We start from the raw sequence: 21,011 nt of genomic DNA, 5'->3' as shown, positions 1-21,011 counted from the left end.
GCTCGTCCGGAGCACGGAGAGCTCGGGGGCTCACATTGTATCTAACAAACAAAAGCGTGTGTCACAGCGACCGGCGCCCCCGGTGGAGAAAGAGAGGAGACAAACTCATTAATCCTCCTATTACTCCTCCCGCCATTCTGAGAGAAAAACCAAACACGGGGGGTGAATAGAGTTCCTTATACTGAGATTGCTCGGTGGTCAGTGCAGGCTACATGCGCAGAGAAGCACTCTGTTTCCACATGTCATCACTTATCTAATGGCAAAGGACGACAGTGACTGTGGCGAAAACCAGGACAATGGGAGGGACTGTGACTGGGCTGCTATACACAGACAAAATACTTTAGAGGGCCCAACAGTAGGCCATGGTGTCTCTGAATACTGCAAAACAAGTACGAGAGAAAGATATCCTACATATGGCCTAGACGCAGTCAATATAGCACTGTGCCATTTACACATATAGTATCTGTGTATCATATCGTATACAATAGTTTCCTATGTGTAGCTTATGCATCAAGGATTCTCTCTGTGTGTTTAATAGCATAAGTGAATAGCCTAAAATAGTCGGTTTGTTTTGAATGTGCAGTATCTCTCCCCGCTAAAAATTCCTTCTCTCTTTTCCCAGACTCCTGGGCGATTCTCAGATGTGTTTGCGCCGTGCAGGTGGTCCCTACTCGATCTGCTCCAGTAGATTGGGCTGATCCAAAAGTCCAAGTCTCTTACCCAACCTGGTCAATATTGTCTTTGGTTTTGAGGAGTGCCCATACTAGCCCCCGTAGCCTTCGTTCTAAACGCATTCCAATGAAACCAACGATTGGCTGACTGGAGAAAAAGTCCCTCATGCCTCCTTCCCTTCCTGTGTTTATGTGCTCTGTCCTTTTAGTCCAACAGAACCAGAAATGTTGGAACTAGCCACAAAAATGACTGTCGCCTTTGTACGGTCTGCATAGGGCACACGAGATGAATGTTACTGGAACAACAGAACCACAATAACATGAAATTATACAACATGAAAAAGGGGGTGTGAGGCATGTGATCCCGTGACTGCAGCGGTAACTACGGCTGGATAACACTGTCGACCCGTAACTACACCGGTGAAATAATCGACATTGTCTACTGTAAGGTTTCGATAAAGGACTCTCAATAAGCTGTTCATCCAAATAGGGGTTTTAGTCATGAACACAAACCGTCTAGCTGAAATGGATCACGAGACAGCCGCCGCTCGATGTGAATAGAGGTGGCCCCCGAGGGGAGGCAGGAGGAGGTAGAAATCGAGGACCATTCCGTTCCAATGCGTTCCAATGATGCCCGTCCTCCGATTTCTACCTCCGCTAAGCCCTCCACTGAAGTGGTCCAACTGTCGGACACAGCTGTCGTGGCCAGAGAGAGGCCTGGCCCACGGCTCTAACCTAAGAGTGATGATGAGACAGAGAGTCTGAGCTGGGATTCAAACACAGAGCAGCCGCATGGTTAGGGGGGTGGTGGTGATGCAGGTTGATGCAGTGTTAGTACATGCTTCCCATGCGACATTGTAATCCTTTTACCTGACCCCTGGCCATCTATCTATCCCCACCTCAGGCCTCCCCCCCCCGGTGTGCCCTCCTACCGTGTCTGAGGGTCGCTGGGGAGCGCCGGGATCGGCCCGTGACCCCCCTGGAGGTCTGGGACCACCGGGGACGCCGCCATGTTGCTCCTGGACTTGGTCGCCGCCGCCTCCTCCTTCCGGAAGGACTGGCGTACGGGCGAGGAGCGCTCCAGGGGCATGACGTGGGGGGGCGGGCCTCCTCCTCCGTGGGGCGGGCCTCCTCCTCCTCCATGGAGTGTGCCTCCTCCGTGGATGTCAATCATCCGCACCTCGACTATCCTGTGGGGGGACGGGGGCGGGGTCTTGGAGCCCAGGGTGGGCAGCTGGCTGCTGTTCCGGGACTTCTGCCGGTAGAGGGAGGGGTGCTCCATGGAGTCGGTGGGGCTGGGCCCGCTGCCGTAGGAACCCGTGGACCTGATGGAGGCGCGGTGGTAACCGGCCAGGCCGTGGCCGTCCGCCGCGTCCCCCCCGCCGGGAGGAGGGGGGTGCCCCCCCCCTCCGCTGTGGCCGCCGGAGGAGGAGCCCTGGCTCATCTGGCTCATCCTCCCCCCCCCCTCGTGGAGGAGGTAGGGGTCCGCGTACAGCCCCCCCTCGCTGCCGCCCCCCCTCGTCAGGCTGTGGGTCTTCCCGCCCCCGCCCATGTCCTCGTCGGGCTTGACGTCCCGCCTCTCCAGGATGGCGCTGGGGCAGGGGGACACGGAGCGGGCGGAGGGGGGGGTGGCGGCGTTAGACAGGCCCCGGTCCCGCGGGATGGTGGTGGCGCTGCCGGGCATGGCCCCAGCCACCCCCGGGCGCGGTCCGAAGGGGATCCTGGAGGGCGAGGGGGGCATGGAGTGGGGCGTAGGGGGCGACAGAGGACCCTGCATGGGGTGGTGTGGAGGCGGGCCCATGGGGGGAGGCTGTCTGAGAGGGTGCTGGCCGTCTCTACTGGAGTACATCATCTCCCTGTGCATCTGGAGGAGGAGAAAGCACACCGTTACATTTACATTTTTGGCATTTAGCAGACGCCTTATTCCAAAGCGACTTACAATCAATACATTTGAATACTAAGCATGTGAATCATCAGTCCACCATTCGTTGCAGGAAGAGTAATCCAGCTCAGGCCATTGATAGAAGGAAAAACCTTCTCCCTATCAGCTTCTTCTAAAACCTAGTTTGTTTGTTTTTTACACTGGAGAAACAGAGGGACAGTACAAGGGGGGCAATAGAAGTTTTTAGGGACACAGTAGAGGGGAAAGCGGGTGTCTTTAGGAGACGTAGTGGTGAGGGACAGAAGATGTCTCAGGAGGAGCAGTTAAGATGTAACCTTTTTATCATGTTATCATTCAAATGCTAGCTAGACTCCCATGTTAGTCTGCCACGATAACTAAACACAGCAAGGTGCATCGCGGTTAGGCAGACATGACACCTCCCCTTTGTCTCCCTTTGTCTTTTTATAAACTTGGGTTTGTTTTGTACATATACGCTGTACTTTTAGAACACCCAAACAGACCAACATTGCTCTGATTCAGCCTAGGCAGTTGGTTTTCGACCACAAGTTTAGAGAACAGAATGTGTTGTCAGCAAATTCGCAACAGAGTGAAAACAGTTCTTGATCTTCAGTTCTATTTTGACACGGGGGATACTATTCTATATCAATATTTTATACCTACAGGCTATACAAATAGGATTTGACATGAAAACAGGATTTTCCCCCCTCGGATAAGCTTCATGTTCACATTTCTTTAAAAGCAAGGTGATTACCTTCAGTATTTCCTCAACGTTTATACAAGCTTGTGAGCTCAATTGCCCTCTCGGAGATAACACTGTGGTTTTTAAACCAGTTCACCATGTGAAAACACTGAGTGAGGGATTTCAGCTATGTGCCTGAAGGCAAGAAAGTAGCTAGTTAATTTGCAACAGGTTCCGTTTAGAACAGCCTTTTAAAAGCAGGCAACAAAAAACCGGGGCAGCTGTGACCACCGACCACCCATAAAGGACCCTTGAGTACCTGTGGACCATGAAACTAACAACTAACTACACTCAGCTTCAACTGCTGTCAAGGGTTAACGGAGAGAGGCGTGACTGGAGTGGCTGTTACACTTACGCTTTGTAATTAATAGTACAACTTGGAGGACCAAGAGCTTTTAACAGAGACATGTAGGCCACAGTATACATTACAGCAGTGGTGTAGTCTACGTGATACGCAGGACTACGCCGTATACCCACTAGGAAAGGCCAAAGATTTCCATATACCCACTTAAAAATGTGTGAGGACACGTAACAGCGTTTGTGACAAAACTCAGCCTTATGAAATGTTAGATATATATATGGACTGAAAAAATCAGGTGTAGTGCTGAGGCACAAACATGTACATTTCAAGCCTGCAAACTGCGACACTTTAAATAAATGTGAAATAACACTACTGTGCAATATGACAACCCTAGTCGTCTATCTGTACAGTATAGTATAGTGGATAGTGTACATAGCCTTTATTTATGTAAACCAGCTCCTTCCCTTCTTGTGATTTGTTTTTTAAAGTTTTTTTTCTTTTTTTCTTTCCTTTCCTAACACCAGGGGAGCCACCCCTCCTAAATTTCGTTGTTTGGTACCTGTACTATAGCAATGACAAATAAAGACCATTCCATTCCATTCCATATACGTTAGACAGGGAGCGCAGATTTATTTTTAATGGCGTTCCGAAATGAACGATTTGAGGCTGGGAGGAAAAAAATCACAGTATACTATACCCACTAGAAAAAACTAGACTACACCACTGCATTACAGGTGTGATAGTAAGTGAGATTGTTCTGATGCATTATGTGGGTAGTGGTTATTGTGGAGGGGAGCCATCTGCTTTGGAGGCAAAACATGTTAGATAATAAATCTAACACAACCCCACCTATTTAAATTTGAATTGTGCAATGTTAGTGTATCAGCACTCAATCTACCCACAGCTTCCTCCTACTGAACACACACCTCAGCGGCTTCCCTCCCGAGGTTACCCTGCGGCTCCCTGGGTGTCATCGGCAGAATACACATCGTGACGTTAGAATTATAAGGGATCTATCTCCATTTTTGTCAAAATTGAGTTTTTTTACATAATCTGATCCATTAGGTGTTTATTAATGCCTGTGTGGTGTTATTTTTTAAAATGTTGACATTTTTGAGTTAGTAATTAATAAAATACAAAGGTTCCATCTCACAAAACATAACGGATTGTAAAAACTTTGACGCTCAATATCTCTGAACTACCCTGAACGGAGATAGAACCTTATCATTCTAAGCTCACGAGATTGTAGGAGTCAAATGCATGTTATTGAATGCTATTGAGTAATGATCATGATGATTGAACGAAATATGAATGATTGCATGAACTATTAGAATGTGTTGTATGATGGTTCCCCCCTAGTGCCCGTTGGTCTGAACTGGGTCAGGGAAATTGTTTAAGTAGCAGGGAGTGAGGCTAGCAGGGAGGAAGTCTACCTGGACTGGATTACGATTTTGTCGGTTTGAATATTTGGATGTGCGTCAAAATCCCCCTGCCTTGCCTGGACAGTGGTTACTTAATTGTTTGAAGCCACTATACAGATCCTAGTACAGGTCGGATGGTGATACTATGAAGGGCTCCTAGGCTAGCACTACCACTACCCTATGTGTTTAGATACTATGCAGTAAGGCTAAAAGTAACTCCATTCAAACGTTTTTTTCCTATTCAGTCATTGTCATGAATCCTGAGAAGGACGGTGGAGAGATGATGTTTAGGGTGTCTCAAAGTCTTCACATAGAGCACTCATATAATCAATCCTCCTTCCTGGTTGACAGTCTAACAAACAAGCCATTGTTCATCTTGGGCATGAGTCATAGGTTACACATGCACCAGAGGTGAGCAATTCAAAGATCCATTTAGAACCAAACTGAGATTCAACAATTTTTTCGGTTGGTTAAAAAAACGTTCGAGGGTATCAACAACATTGTTTCCTTGACAAGTTTCATTCTAAGTTCATGAGGTCTACTGCAAATATTCCCATTCATAAGTGAACAGCACAATAAGGTGGGTGTGCCGGGTCGATCTGTGTGAGAGAGAGAAAACAAGGTGAAAAGAAACAAAAGGTAAATGCCCGTATCACCGAACAAAGACTCCTAGCCCAGGCAGGATCTCGAGCTAACAAAGAGAAACTCAATCACCGGGCTGGTAACTGAAAACACACCGTCTATAAATATGTTTGAGGGCAAGTCTCACCAGAAAATATTCAAAAGGGTATGGAATGGAACAGCGTGTAATAGAAACAACATGAAAAGTACAAGCTGCCGGAGACTAAACTCTCAACTGTCAAATTCAAATCAAGTTTTAAATGTCTCCACTTATGGATGGAAGGTTCTCCGGTGAAACTGTTTCTCTGTAAGTGTTTGACAGCTTTACTATTTCTTTGCCACACAGCGTATGAAGGCATAATAGTACCACGTCGTAAAAGGTAAACCACAATAGAAAAAGTTAGTCAACACAGCCAACGTTTGTCAGAACGGGGGTCATTGATCACAAACAGATGCCATTTTGACGAGGTATACAGCATCTTTCCTCCTGCACCCACCACCAGACGACTTTGCATCTCAAACATCATGACTTTAAAAGGCTTTGGTCCACATTTTCTCCGCAGACATATAAAACATCAACGAGTGAGGGCGAATGAGTTCCGAAACTGGGAACATTTGGTTTGCATTTGGCCTCATGTGGACTTTTTAAAGACCTCTCTCTCTCTCTCCTTTGCACTGTTTCCTTAAGGTTCTCATTAGAGCAACAGCATGTCTGGGAGGATCTCATAAAGTCCACTCAATCCATCTCCATATGAGAGAGATGGAGGAGGGTACGCTAGGAGACCTGCAGCAAGGCCTGGCCCACATCCACAAGCTAGGCTAATGAGACATACATACTGTACTCCCTCTACTGGGCTACTGCTGATGCTTCAGACAGCTAGTTTGCTTGTGACCTTGTGACGATGATAATGCCCAGGAAATGACGACCACACTGACATGTTGACTTCAGAGAGACATACCAGTGGCCTGGGGTGGTCCAGTGGTCTAGCACCGCGGTCTACAGTGCACACATATTATGCCCATGTCGGCATGGGTTCGAATCCGGCCCATGCCCTGCTGACATGCCCTCTCCTACTTTCCTGTCTGTCTTCACTGAATCTGTCCAGTAAAGATTTGAGTGGGACTGCCCCACTCAGAGAAAAAAAAGAGAGACATACCATTGAGGTTATGAATGGGACATTTTTTACAATCACTATAATTATGAATCATCTGAAAGGTAAGACTAGTAGTTAAAGATAGATAGAGCAGATCAAAGTGGAGTAGTATCCTGGAACAACACAGAGGTTTCACAATATTAGCCAAAGTTGAAGCCACTGTGTACAAAACACCTCCTCTTGCTATCTTGGTGATGTGTACACAACATCACTTCTGAGAGCGTATTGGGATTGGCACTAGACACGCTAAATACACAGGGTTGTGTGAACATATTCGTGCAAACACATTCACGAAAAGTAATTTTTCAATTTCAGTCGGACCGCAGACCGCGGGAGGGGTGCTCAGTCCAAGGAATATAATGAAGTATAGATCAAGAAAATACGTTTTTTGGCTCCAACTTGATCCCTTCATTGATTTTTCATTTGTTTGCTAAGGCATTTCAGAGCATGCTCCTTCATCAAAGCATGTAAACATGTGTTGGAAATGGCTTCTGGTCTCAGCTACCTGACCAAAAACATCGCAAACGAAATATTTCACTGTTGGGTTTGATCATTGTGATTAGTAAAGGACAAATTGTGGTTCTGGTCCAGTTATCTCTGCGACACATCGTGACGTTAGAATGATAAGGTTCTATCTCCATTTCTGTCAAATCTGATCCATTAGGTGTTTATTAGTGCCTGTGAGGTGTTATTTTTCAAATGTTGACATTTTTTAGTTAGTAATTAATAAAATACAAAGGTTCCATCTCACACAAAACATAATGGAATGTAAAAACTTTGACGCTCAATATCTCTGAACTGCCCTAAACGGAGATAGAACCTTATCATTCTAAGCTCACGACATGATAGACCTCAGTGCTGTAGTTGACTTAACTAGCATTAGGCTAGCCTGTTGAACAGGAGTTCCTTCTCTGAGCATTCCTTAAAGAGGGGAGGTCACTGGATAGCCCAACTAGTCTCCCGCCAGTGTATTCCACGCCCACCACACTCTGTGTTTGAACAGGTGCAGCGGCACTCATTTCATTATTGTATTTATGCTGTTCCCAGAATATGCCAGGGTTCTGATTTCACTTTTAAAGGAGATCGGCCAACGCAAGGAGGCGTCAGAAAGAGCTTTTTGTCTCAAACATATTCTCCAAAAAACAACATCTGTCTGAGGTTAACATCTGTCAAGGATAAAGCCACTGTTCACCTTGTGTGTGTGTGTGTGTGTGTGTGTGTGTGTGTGTGTGTGTGTGTGTGTGATGAAGTCTACGTACGTGCTTGCTGTCTGTATTTTGAAGGGCAGTAATGGCTCAATTTCATATAAACAATCGGTAATTCATAGGTTTAATATATTATAGGAAAACATAAGTTCTCAATCAAAGTTGAACTGACCCTAATGTGATTTATTTTTCAGGAATGGAAACCATTTCCAGAGTCAGACCATCCATCAGGGCTATATAGCGGTACTCTATTTCCATAGAATGTCAAGATCCCATACCCATACCCCCACCCTCACTTCAATGTTTTCTGGGCAGGTAACCAGTTATGTGGCCAACATGGGCGTTCACCCATAACACCTAGTAAACAGTCACAGTTTAACACTCATCTGCTCTCAGAGAGCGAGAGAGAGAGAGAGGGGGGGGGGAGAGAGAGAGACAGAGAGAGACAGAGAGAAAGAGCAACAAGAGCAATAGAGAGAGGAGAGAGGGAGAGGGAGAGGGAGAGAGGGAGAGGAGAGAGAGAGAGAGAGAGAGAGAGAGAGAGAGAGAGAGAGAAAGAGAGAGAGAGAGAGAGAGAGAGAGAGAGAGAGAAAGAGAGAGAGAGAGAGAAAGAGCAACAAGAGCAATAGAGAGAGGAGAGAGGGAGAGGGAGAGAGAGAGAGAGAGAGAGAGAAAGAGAGAGAGAGAGAGAGAGAGAGAGAGAAAGAGAGAGAGAGAGACAGGGAGAGAGAGAGAGAGAGAAAGAGGTTTTTTTAAAAGAGCTTATTAAAGAGACAACCTGTTCCTCATCATAATCATTTTCCCTGTCCTCCTCTGACACACATTCCAGGTCCAGGGTCTTTGCCTTTGTGGTGTGATAGAGAGGGATCAAAGCATGACTCTTTAGATGAGCTCCTCATCTAACTCCAAGCTCAGGGAGTGCTGCATCATGCAAGGGCCTTGCAAAATCAAACAGAAGCCCCCCTCCCCCCCGACCCTGTGAATCTAGAATCTGTGTGACACTGGTGAAACTCACTGGATGCACCATCTCTCCAGACTCTCCATTTAAATGGAGACTACAGAAAAAAACAGACTGGATTACTATCGCTCCACCTGGGTTGCGTAAGGATTGTGTAAACACCTGACCAGTCCTCATAAAACTAGCTAACATAGACAAGCTATCTGTCTCAGACACAGACACACAGGCTGAGAAAAGAAGGCCTGAAACGCTGTGAAACTGAGAACAAATCCATTTGAAAATGCTCTTCCATATGAAACTCACTGTTTTGATATTTGTTTTCGCTTCAATTTTAGACCGTGTCGTCATGCCCTCCAGCTAGTCATTCTTCCAGACCTCCTCATCTTCCTCCTCTTATTGGTTGCCGCTCTGTCTCTTATTTCCAGACTTTGACGTGGTCTCTCTCCTGTCCTCCTCCTCATCTTTAAGCTTTATATACTAAAATACCAAAAACACAACGGCACTGCCTGCACAAAGACCCACCACGCCACAACACTGTCCAAGACACACAAGCATGGGGCGCTTAGGTGGCGTAGCGGGTTAAGCGTTGACCATGTAACCGCAGGGTTCCCGGGTTCGATTCCGGCGGCGGACATATCCTGCATGTCATCCCTCCTCTCTCTCTCTCACCCATCCTTCCTGTCAAATCTCTACTGTCTCTGTCACAATAAAAAAAAAAAAATATGAGTGGGACTGCCCCACTCAGAAAAAATAACAACCCCCAAAAAAAAGCAAGCATGGCACTGGGCTTATTGAAATGGCCGTCGTGATTTCTGACGACTATTATGAAATAATAGTCCGTTGCTGTTTGCTGTTTGCAATCCATGTGGAGACTGGAGAGGAGCCTCAGACTAGATGAAGCGTCAGAAAGGATTAGAGAGACAGAGGTCAGTTAACCAGAGAAGACTGGAGGAGCAACAACATGAGGAATGAGCTCTGGTGTTGCTTTTAGTTTTGTCACATCAGCAGGAAACAAACATGCAGCCAAACATGCGGGGCGGGGCGGGTGGGGGGGGATTATGGAACATTTGAAGAAGAACGGACAAGGAAAATCCCAGAGAATAGAGTTCAATTTTCTCTAGCAAAGCCATAGTGAAGCGCACACAAGGCTGCCTCAATATCCCCCAAAATTAGACAAGGGGGGGGGGCATAAAAAACCCTGGTAAACAGATTAGGGAAGGCAGGAGGGCATTCCTCCGTTAAAGTGGAGAGGGTTTGAGGATGACAAGGCCAATGGGGAGGGGGGGTGGGGGGTGGAGGGGAGGCTGCGTAAGGCCCTATAAACTGTGCTATTTATACGTATACAGGCGGGCTGACTCTGAGGAAACTGCTGGTGTCTTGTATTGTACCTTTTTACACAACCAATAGGTGGCTGTGGGAATTACACTCTCTATCTCACTGTGCTTCTGACAGAAACATATTAATAATAATAATAATAATAATAATAATAATAATAATACATTAGACTTATACATATAGCGCTTTTCTAGACACTCAAAGACGCTTTACAAACTGAAAAGATCGAGTAGTAATAATAAAAAGAAACAAAAATGTATAAAGTATAGGGGTCTAATACATTTTTAGATGACTAAATCTAAATCTATAAGTGTCTTTGTAGGACAATCTACTCTGTATACTCTGCGAACAAGCAACGCCAGCGTCCTCTCTCAACCGGCATTGTTTTTGAACAGTTGATGTTATGTTAATATTTATCTAGTTAATGTTAAGTTCATGACACACCAGTACATCATCTATGACTAGCTGTTAGGGCCTGGGCTAGGATTTCCTTCTGCCGGCTTCTAGAATAACCCTGTATTTATAGACAATCTAGATCTTTCTACTGGCTTCTAGAATAACACCTGCCAGAGGGCCAGGCTCCAGTAGGCCCGGGTTAGAACAGGGCCCTCGCTTGACTCAAGTGTCCCTGTTTAGGTAAACCTTTGCTGGGTCGCTTACTCACCCTGGCGTCCCCGTTGGTGGGTCTGGGGCCGTGACTGAAGGCTTGGGCTGGATCCTTGTGGTAGACCTTCAGACAGGAGTGGTCCGTGATGTTCCTGTAGGAGGGAGAAACGTTCACAGCTAAACGGGGAGCCCAGTAGATATCCCCATCGGACAGCGGTCGGTCTCGTCCAGACCTGAGTCTCCTGTACCTAGCCATGAGAGGGTACCCCGCCGTGGGAGTGGACCCAGCCATGGGAGTACTGTACCCAGCCATGGGGGTGTACTCAGACATGGCTGTGTCGTACACAGACAGCCCTCTGCTGTACTGAGACATCACCGTGTGTGTGTGAGTCCAAGCGCCCGATAAATCCACTACGTGTCAGATTGTTGTGTTGCTTCCTTGTTATACCGGTAGCTTCTGTGCCCTCTCCTACTGTAAGAGTCCCGAGGGATCATGTGACTAGATTTTACAACCCTGATAACAACAAAAATCAGTCACAAAGTACACATCACACCAGAGCAACCACACCTATTAAGCCTAGCCCTAGACTAAATCAAGTGTAAAATCTCTAGTGAAGATGCATTTTTAAGTCTAGGATTAGGCTTAATCTGTGTCCCCTCAAGAGATATGGGGCCTAGACTGTTGTTAATCTGTTAATCTGAGAATCTTAAATAGAGTGTGTCATCTCTTCCCCTCCGCAGAAATGCAACTTTAAGACACAAGCATATTCATGCTCTGTCACTGCATTGGACAGGTTATGGTTGCATGTAATATGTGTGTTTTGATATGCTATACCCTCTGTTGTCTCTGAAACAAACCACACTTATAGGGAAGTGTGTGTGTGTGTGTGTGTGTGTGTGTGTGTGTGTGTATATGTAAGGGTGGGGGGGTGGGTATGAGTGTGAAGCCAATTAAACCCTTATAACTGTTGTTTTATGAGTTCAACCAAGGGCCAGGAGTGTTCCCAACTAGGTGATCTCACAGGAAAAACATGTTGCCCATTTCTAAAAATGAGAGGACATGTTGATCATTTAGGTATATACACATACGTGTGCTCAAATGGACAGGCTAATGCTACATCTCTGTATACTAAAGCCCAGTTCACATCTATGCGATGCGACGCAACGGAACGTGACATAACTCGAGTCGCAGCTTCGCAAGGAATCGCCAGCGATTTGACATGTCAAATCTCAGCAGAACGTCCAGATTTTATGGAACGTTTGATATTTCTCTTCAGCCAATCAGGAAATAGCACAGACCAGCGTCATCTGTTTCCAAGAAGCGGAGTGGACATTATTAATACGACCCGTTTCCGAGCCAAACAGGGATTAGCATTTTGTGGTAACGATGAGAGTGCAAACTCTTCTAATCGTAGCAACTATGTTGAGCTATTACATGCTTTTGCTGAGAAAGATAAAAAGTACAGGGGGGTCAGTAGAAGTCTTGGGGGACACAGTAAAGGGGAAAAGCGGGTGTCTCAGGAGACGCAGTGCTGGGGGTAGTAGATGTCTCAGGAGGAGACTAACTGACCCGTCGCGTTGCGTCGCATAGATGTGAACTGGGCTTGAACAGAGCCTCTTTGCACAGAGAGGTGCAGCGAAGCCAAACTGTGGCCATCTTGGACCGGAGCTCGCTCAGCTCACTCATTAAGAGCAGCAGCAGTGGCTGGAAGAAACGTCCACTGGTTACGGCGTTCTTTTGTGGCTGTGCTGACCTGCCAACTGCAGTAATAAAATGTGTAAAAACACACAGCAGTTGTCCGCCGTAGAACTTTCCGCTGTCCACTCTCATCACGGCAAGAAAATGACAGGATGCAGGAGGCTCTGAGACGAGGGAGGGTTGTTTGGCGTATCTAAAGTAAGGCCTCCGTACTACCTAGTTGCAGGCCTCCTTATCCCCCAACCATTTCATCCACACTGCTGCTCTCCCTAACTCCAGCCTACGTGATGTGGAGGAAGAGGACATGCGGGTTCTGCCTCTCGCCCGGGTTACACTTCCTGTGTAGAGTGAGCTCATTAGACAGGAAGTCACTAAAGTAGGAGAGAGAGGAAGGCTGCTGGGTAGCCCTGAGGACCTCTGACAGGTGAAAGGACTTCTGGGAAGGCAAACCCTGGGTAACTCAACAACGGCTCAAACTAAGATATACACAGTCAAGTCATACACCAATTACAGAAACACTCACCCACCCACACAAACTCTTTCTCTCTTGTCCTCCCTATTTCTGTCTCTCTCTCTCTCGCTTCCTCTCTCTTCTCTATTGCTCTTTCTCTCTCTCTCTCTCTCTCTCTATTGCTCTTTCTCTCTCTCTCTCCCTCCCTCCCTCTCTCTTCACCTTTTACCTATTGATCTACAATCTCTCTCTCTCCCTCTCTCTCCCTCTCTCTCTCTCTCTCTCCCTCCCTCTCTCCCTCTCCCCCTCCCTCTCCCTCTCCCTCTCTCTCTCCCTCCCTCCCTCTCCCTCTCTCCCTCTCTCTCCCTCTCCCTCTCTCCCCCTCTCCCTCACACACACACACACACACAAACCCGTCGTTACCTCACGTCGGTGAGCTCGTAGTACATGTTCCTCATGTCGTCCTTGACGTAGACGGCCACGCTGGGAGACTCCATCATCTTCATGTTGAGCTGCTGGGGGAAGGCGCTGACGAACAGAGCCCTGATGGTGTCTCCGCTGGTGATCTCGTTAGGCATCCGGATCTGCTTGGTCTCATCTCCGTACTGAAGGTAGAGCACACCTGCAATCACAAGGGGGTAGAGAGGGCTTGATGCAGGGTAGTGGTGGTCTAGTGGATAGTGAGTTGGACTTGTGATCGGAAGGTTGTGAGTTCAAATCCCGCCTGAAACCACACCACTACTAGTGTGCCCTTGAGTAAGGCACTTAGCCCTCAGTTACTCCAGGGGGAATGTCCCTGTCATTTTGTAATTGTAAGTCGCCTGGGATTAAAAGCGTCTGCTAAATGGCCAAATTCTTACAATTATTATGTGCGTTGTGTCTGTTTGAAGCTCTATAATGGCGCTTTTCCACGACCGGACCGACCCGGGCCGGCCCAGTTCTTTTTCCTTGCTCCACTGCCAACCGAGCCGTACCGGGCCATAGTACCCGTGCCGTTTTTAGTTCCCGTTCGAGAGGGGTAGCGAAAGCTACTTTTTTGCCAGGCTGTGTGTGACGTGTGACGCTGCAGACTGTTGATTGGTCAATGGAAATCGTCATCCCATGTTCATGGACTTCATCGCTAACCGCCATTCTTAAATACCAGAACAGATTTCGCTCTCGGAAAATTTCACTTAACGTTACATGTTTTAAGGCTGATCTGTGCATGATAGTGCTGCATTTTGACATAATTCTTATCGCATTTCCCCCGCCATTGAGCTGTATACCGGCACTTATTAAAGTGAAGTGCTCTTATGACACTTAACCCCTCCTACTGTCGCCGCTCGTTCCTGGTCTGTTGTGTGTAGTGGAGAACGTATCCTACCCGAAACCTATATGGAACTTTTCAAATGCGTGCCGAGGCGAGCCGAACCGGTCTGGTAAATGGAAAAGTGAGTGTTCTACAGGTGTTCTACAGGTTGTGAGAGTGGCGGGGGAGGTGGTGTTGGGGAAGGGGGAGAGTTGGGTGTGAGGGGGGAGGGGGGTGTTCTGGGTGGGAAAGAAAATAACTGAACTACAGAATTGCTCATCAAAACACACAACGCTGAACTCCTGAACTCTGGGTGTGGCTACTGTTCTGCACTTCACCAAAGCCGACGCCTCCAGCTCCAAATATACTACACACTGATACACACACACACACACGCACACACATACACACACACGCACACACTGACACACACGCACACTGATACACACACACACACAACACACTGACACACACGCACACACATACACACACACACACACACACACACACACACACACACACTGACACACACGCACACTGACACACACACACACGCACACTGACACACACACACACACACACACACACACACTGACACACACGCACACACACACACACACACACACACTGACACAAACGCACACTGACACACGCACACCCACGCACACGCACACTGACACACACACACACACACACACACACACATTAACTTGTGCCATCACGCCATACATTTCAGATATCATGAATCCCTCATCACTAGGTCTCTTCTTTGTGTATACAGTACACCACTTTGTGCACAGAGGGTTTGGGGCCATTGGCTTGGTGTGGCTCCATAAAGGCACTGGGCCAGTAAAACGCTACCAGATGTCGCTGTAATATTATCCACCATCCTAACATGCTCTTCTGCAGAGGGAGAAAACACAGGAAATAAAACTACTGAGGTTGCTGCTCACCGGTCCACTTGGATTTACTTGTAATAACTTTGACAAAGTGAGTTTGTGAACTACCGTAATACAGTTCTTCCCAGGTGGACTGTTATTTGTTTAGGAGGAGTTACAAGAGTTTGCTAAGACATACAGTCCTTTCCCAGGTGGACTGTTATTATGTTAGCGTTTAGGAGTTACAAGAGTTTGTTTAGTTTTTTTATCCAGAGGAAAGACACTCCAGAACTGATCCTAATACGACAGTTACTATTTGATGACTTGGTCCTCTATATTCTAAGATTATTATATATAATCATAACTATTATATAATAATCATACTGTGGAACATTCCTTCAAACCAACTTTATTAAGAGCCGGAGACGTTGGACAGCTCGGTTCTAGCGCGGGAGTCGGGTTGCAGTCCTGTATGTGGCCGCAGATCGCCTGGTTTCCCTCTCCGTCCCCAACAAATGACCGATGGTGCTGTGGAGCGAACGGGGCAGAGGAGGGAAGACTTTCCAGCGCTTTCTAGCTGATCCGACCGACCCCTGTTCTAATGCATCTCCCCACGGAACACTACCGCTAACATTAGATTAGTTTCATCAGCACAATTACGGCACAATCATGTGAACCTTCCAAATATCCCTTCTCCCTCTCGTCCAATGCAATAAGGTCGAATCAAGGCAGTAAACATATATAGGTCATACACATTACCACAGCCACTGTACGAAAGACATTACAGTGCAGTACTGCTAAGGCTGTGACATAAAAGAATAAACTTACTCTGTGATTATTTTCAGATGAATAGCTAGATCCCAGCTAACTGAACTGTACTGTATGATCTCCTGTGAGGCTGTATGCAGCAGTTTTTCAGAGTAAAGGCTCTTACTCTTACTACCCCTGGTACAGGAGTCAGGAGAAAGAACCAGATGTCTCTGGGGACAGAAAAATGTGTGTGGGAGGAACACCCTAGGAACTCTGGGTAATGTACCCTCCTTTCTCCACCCCCTTTCATCACCCCATAACCCTCCTGCTGTCATAACACTTTGTCCTCTGTGTGTGTGTGTATGTGTGTTGTATGGTTGCGTTTGCACATGCCTGTGTGTGTGTGGGTGTGTGTGTGTGTGTGTGTGTGTGTGTGTGTGTGTGTGTGTGTGTGCGCGCGTGCGTGTATGTTTGTGTGTGTGCGTGGTGCGTGTGTGTGTGTATGTTTGTGTGTGTGTGTGTGTGTGTGTGTGTGTGTGTGTGATATAGCATATTCTTGGATGTGTTGTTGATGTGCGAAGCGACAGGTCCACCCCGCACAGACCAGAATGGAAAATGACGTCCTGTGGTTTTATTCATTATCACTTTGGTCAAAGTGTGTTCGGCGACCCAAACACGTCAGTGAGACTAAAGGCCTAGGCTACACAGCGCCGGGTTTGGCTGAAACGGCGATGAGCTGACGAGTCGTTTGCACCTCAAGGCTACACGACTCGTGAGCTGAGACGGTGATAAGATGATAACGCTGGGAGGGTGTTTTCCGTATAGTGCGGTCGGCGATTGGGTGTGCGCTTTTTGATAACGATGACGCGGACACCCACAAATGTATTGTGGTTTACTTAATACTAATACTTAGCACTTGACGTTACATTCAATATGTAACGAATACAATGCGAATACGAATGTGCTATATAGGCTAAATACAATTATGAAAGCGGCATCAAAGGCGCTACAGATTCATTTTTCACGTTTTCACGTACAGATTCATGTTCCAGTTTTATTCTTTGAACAACAGAAAATATATATAGATCACCTGTTTGAATGACTACAGACCGGTCGCCCTCACCTCTGTAGTCATGAAAACATTTGAGCGCTTGGTTCTGCCCTACCTCAAAGCCTCCACAGACCATCTCACGGACCCCCTGCAATTTGCATACAGATCCGACCGCTCAGCAGACGACGCAGTCAACCTGGCGCTCCGCTATATTCTACAACACCTGGACAATCGAAACACCTATGCCAGAGTCCTGTTTGTGGATTATAGTTCAGCCTTCAACACCATCATTCCTGACCTCCTCCACAATAAACTGGCCCAGCTGAATATCCACCCCTCCATCTGTCAGTGGATTACTGACTTCCTCACCAACAGAAGGCAGTATGTCAGGATGGGCCCTCACCTGTCTCAGCCCCGCACAGTTAACACCGGTGCTCCTCAGGGCTGTGTGCTCTCCCCCCTGCTCTACTCCCTGTTCACCAACGACTGTACCTCTGGTGACACATCTGTCAAGACCATCAAATATGCAGATGACACCACCATGGTTGGCCTCATCACTGACAACGACGAGACTGCCTACCGGAGGGAGGTCGGCCGCCTGGCGTCCTCGTCTGCTGCCAATAACCTGGAACTCAACAACACCAAGACAGTGGAGGTGATTATGGACTTCCGGAAAAAAGGCCCCAACTCACTCTCCACTGGTCATCGATAACTCCCCTGTCACAATAATGGATGAATTCATGTTTCTGGGCACTACCATCTCCAACAAACTAAAATGGGATAACAACATCACCCATTTAGTTAAAAAAGGCCAGCAAAGGCCTTCCTCCGTCAGCTGAAGAGACTCCACATCAGTCGTCACATCCTGGTCCAGTTCTACAGGGCCGTCATTGAGAACATCCTAACATCTTCCATCACTGTCTGGTACGACTCTGCGTCTGCCCGATCCAAGGCCAAGCTACAAAGAGTCGTACGGACAGCTGAGCGGATCATCGGCTGCCCCCTGTCTCCCATCACAGACCTCCATAGCTCCAGATCACTGAAGAGAGCACGCAAGACTGTGGCTGACCCCTCACATCCAGCTCACAGCTTGTTTGCATTACTCCCTTCTGGACAGCGGTACAGGGCCACCAGGACAAAAACATCACGCCACTTGAACAGTTTCTTCCCCAAAGCCATAGCCCTTCTCAATAACTGCTGATCATTGCACCTTGCACTTTACATGTTCTTGCACTTAGTTGTACAGTATTTATTCATAATATCCACTCATATTTGTACTGTATATTTTGTATTGAGTATTGTCATGTTGTCGTCTTGTTGTTGTATGTACTGTAGCTTGTTTAGTATGGTAGAATACCAAATCATGTTCCTAGTGCACTGCACATGGCGAATAAAGTTAAATTGAATTGAATACAAACGTTAAATTACATCTAATAACGTATGCATGCCATATCTTGGATGAAGACGTAATGTAAGTGGGAGAGGAAATTGATCGGGACTGCGGGAGTTTTCATTAATGAATGAATGAAAGCAGATACATACACTTGACGAACCAGTGCTGTGATATTATCGATCGTCTTAGAAACATCTTAGGAAGAGGCACTTCAACAATTTCATATCGTTTATTATGCATCAGCTCAACAACCTAAAGTTACACAGATGAATAACGTATACATGCCATATCTTGGATGCAGACGTAATGTAAGTGGAGAGAAGATTGATCGGGAGTTGACAATACTGAATGAATGAAAATGAATGAATTTCTATTATTTTACGGTACTGTCTCAATTATATTTAAATAATCTTCTGGGTCTACCAGTACGCGCATGCCCAGTGTACCTGAATACGTGATTCCGTGTGGACAGAGATTATTTTGTGTGACGATGAGAAAACGTTTGTTTGGCCAGAGATCGAAATTGCGTTTCGTCGTCGTGTAGCTATATAGCCTAAAAATAAAATGTCAATTATTCAGGTAAAAGTTACATTCAAAAGATGTGGTGATTGATTTCCTTCTGTGTGAGAGACACCTTTTCAAATAACATGTTGTGAGTGGGATTGCTGTAGGCTACTGTGTGTCTCCAATGTTGTGAGGAGAGTTTTGGCCCTCTCTCTCTCTGGTTCTCTCACTCATACAACTAGAACTAATTCGACATGACTAAAGGCAAACTCCATATTGATGCAAATGAGGTGCCCTATGCATTGATAACCAGCACCGTTTCTAATCCTGTAAAAAAGCAGGATGGCAAATTATGGCCGCATTCTGTAATCTCTCTGTGCTGCGGAGAAATGAATTCTAATTAAAACTAAGCTCCGAGCATGCAAAGCTGTTGAGGAAGAGTGACGTGATGCATGTGTGTGTGTGTGTGTGTGTGTGTGTGTGTGTGTGTGTGTGTAAAGCAAGAGAAAGCAAGAGAGAGAGAGAGAAGAGCTGGGATGGATTAGCAAGAGATCAGGTCTAGTTGAGGTAAACTAAACAGTGTCCTATACGGTCAGGAACATTCACAGTGCAGTCAGGTTTCGGTGCGGTTGTGGGGTTACCTAGCGAGCGGTCCTTACCTAGCGAGCGGTCCTTGGTCTGGTTGGTGGAGCGCACCACGGGCAGGCTGGCGCGGGACCGGCTGCCGCGGGTGAAGGCGGTGGGGGCGTCGGCCTCTGACATGGTGTCCAGGGACTCGAGCGAAGCCAGGGAGAGGTGTTCCACCTGGTCCCCGACTCCTGGAGGGCTGGGGCCGTGCTGTGGGCTTCTGCTCTGGAGAAAGACAGACAAACACATAGTTCAGCCATAGGGTCCTCGTTGATAGTAAGCAGCACCCAACAACTCGTGAGTTTAGAATGAGAAGGTTCTATCTCCGTTTAGAATGAGAAGGTTCTATCTCCGTTTAGAATGAGAAGGTTCTATCTCCGTTTAGAATGATAAGGTTCTATCTCCGTTTAGGGCAGTTCAGAGATATTGAGCGTCAACGTTTTTACATTCCATTATGTTTTGTGAGATGGAACCTTTGTATTTTATGAATTACTAACTCAAAAATTCAACATTTAAAAAAATAACACCACACAGGCATTAATAAACACCTAATGGATCAGATTATGTAAAAAACTCAATTTTTACAAATATGGAGATAGAACCTTATAATTCTAACGTCACAAACTGGAAATAGTTCGGACTTCTAGTCAACTATAACCTGAAAAGACCGAAAAAAAATTGTGCTTTTAACGCACTAGGAAATTCTATTTTGAGAGAATGCACGAAGTGCACATTCAGAAATTTCACATCTGGCTTCAAGTTGCAAAAACCACACAGTGTTAGTAGAAGTCTATCAGCATAATATATTTGTCAGGAAACCCACACACTCACACAGACAAAGACAATGTTGTCCAAAATGCAAACATTTAGCCCCTGTTTACTCTGGCATTGTATCTTAGTTCTAGAATATTCAGAAATCTAAACTAAGCTGTTGAAATCTAAACTAAGACACACACACACACAGTGTCTTTTTGTCGTTTCAGCATTCCAGTCATGAAGATGTCTGAGTATCATTTTTGTGTATCAAAGCAGACGCTGCGATACCATATTCCACACAAGCACACTTGATACGATTGTCCACACCACAGTTGCAGAATTTGCACAAGACGGAAGAAAAAATCTCTGCATATCAAAGTGCTACATGTGTTAGGAAGGCTACATCATAGTTCTTGTTTATGGCCTTGTGAGTTGAGATGCAAAGCTTCACCCAAAAAACAACAAAATAACCAAGGGAACAGCAGGAGGGGAACAGGACTGGCACATTAAAGCGCATTAAAAGGCTATGGAGCCCCATTGAAAAGCCCTGTGATGTAAGTTGATCTGTGCCAATGGTCAGGACAGGGTGACTAAAACGCAGGGGTCAGTGCACACAGTGCCCTTCACGAGGAAGAGACTCTGTAGCACTGCTAAAGCCAGGAGGCTAATGGGTCTGTGGACACATAGCCAGGTCCTACCA

The 21,011-nt window shown here is 46.5% G+C and overlaps 1 protein-coding gene across 1 annotated transcript in view; it reads right to left on the bottom strand.

Moving 5' to 3' along the window:
- kiaa1217 (KIAA1217 ortholog) overlaps positions 1–21,011 on the bottom strand; it is a gene marked incomplete at both ends in the record, with an annotated part of 117,107 nt that overhangs the window by 18,814 nt on the left and 77,282 nt on the right. Inside the window, 4 exons of the mRNA XM_080547769.1 lie at positions 1,604–2,535; positions 10,973–11,066; positions 13,488–13,686; positions 19,588–19,780. Coding sequence (XP_080403895.1) covers positions 1,604–2,535; positions 10,973–11,066; positions 13,488–13,686; positions 19,588–19,780 — 1,418 coding nt within the window. The remainder of the gene's footprint in view (positions 1–1,603; positions 2,536–10,972; positions 11,067–13,487; positions 13,687–19,587; positions 19,781–21,011) is intronic.

The sequence above is a fragment of the Nansenia antarctica genome (assembly GCF_963989245.1).
Source record: "Nansenia antarctica genome assembly, chromosome: 17".
In the NCBI taxonomy this organism is placed as follows: domain Eukaryota; kingdom Metazoa; phylum Chordata; class Actinopteri; order Argentiniformes; family Microstomatidae; genus Nansenia; species Nansenia antarctica.
Note: the sequence above shows the minus strand (reverse complement) of the source record. Positions and strands in the feature narration are given on the sequence as shown.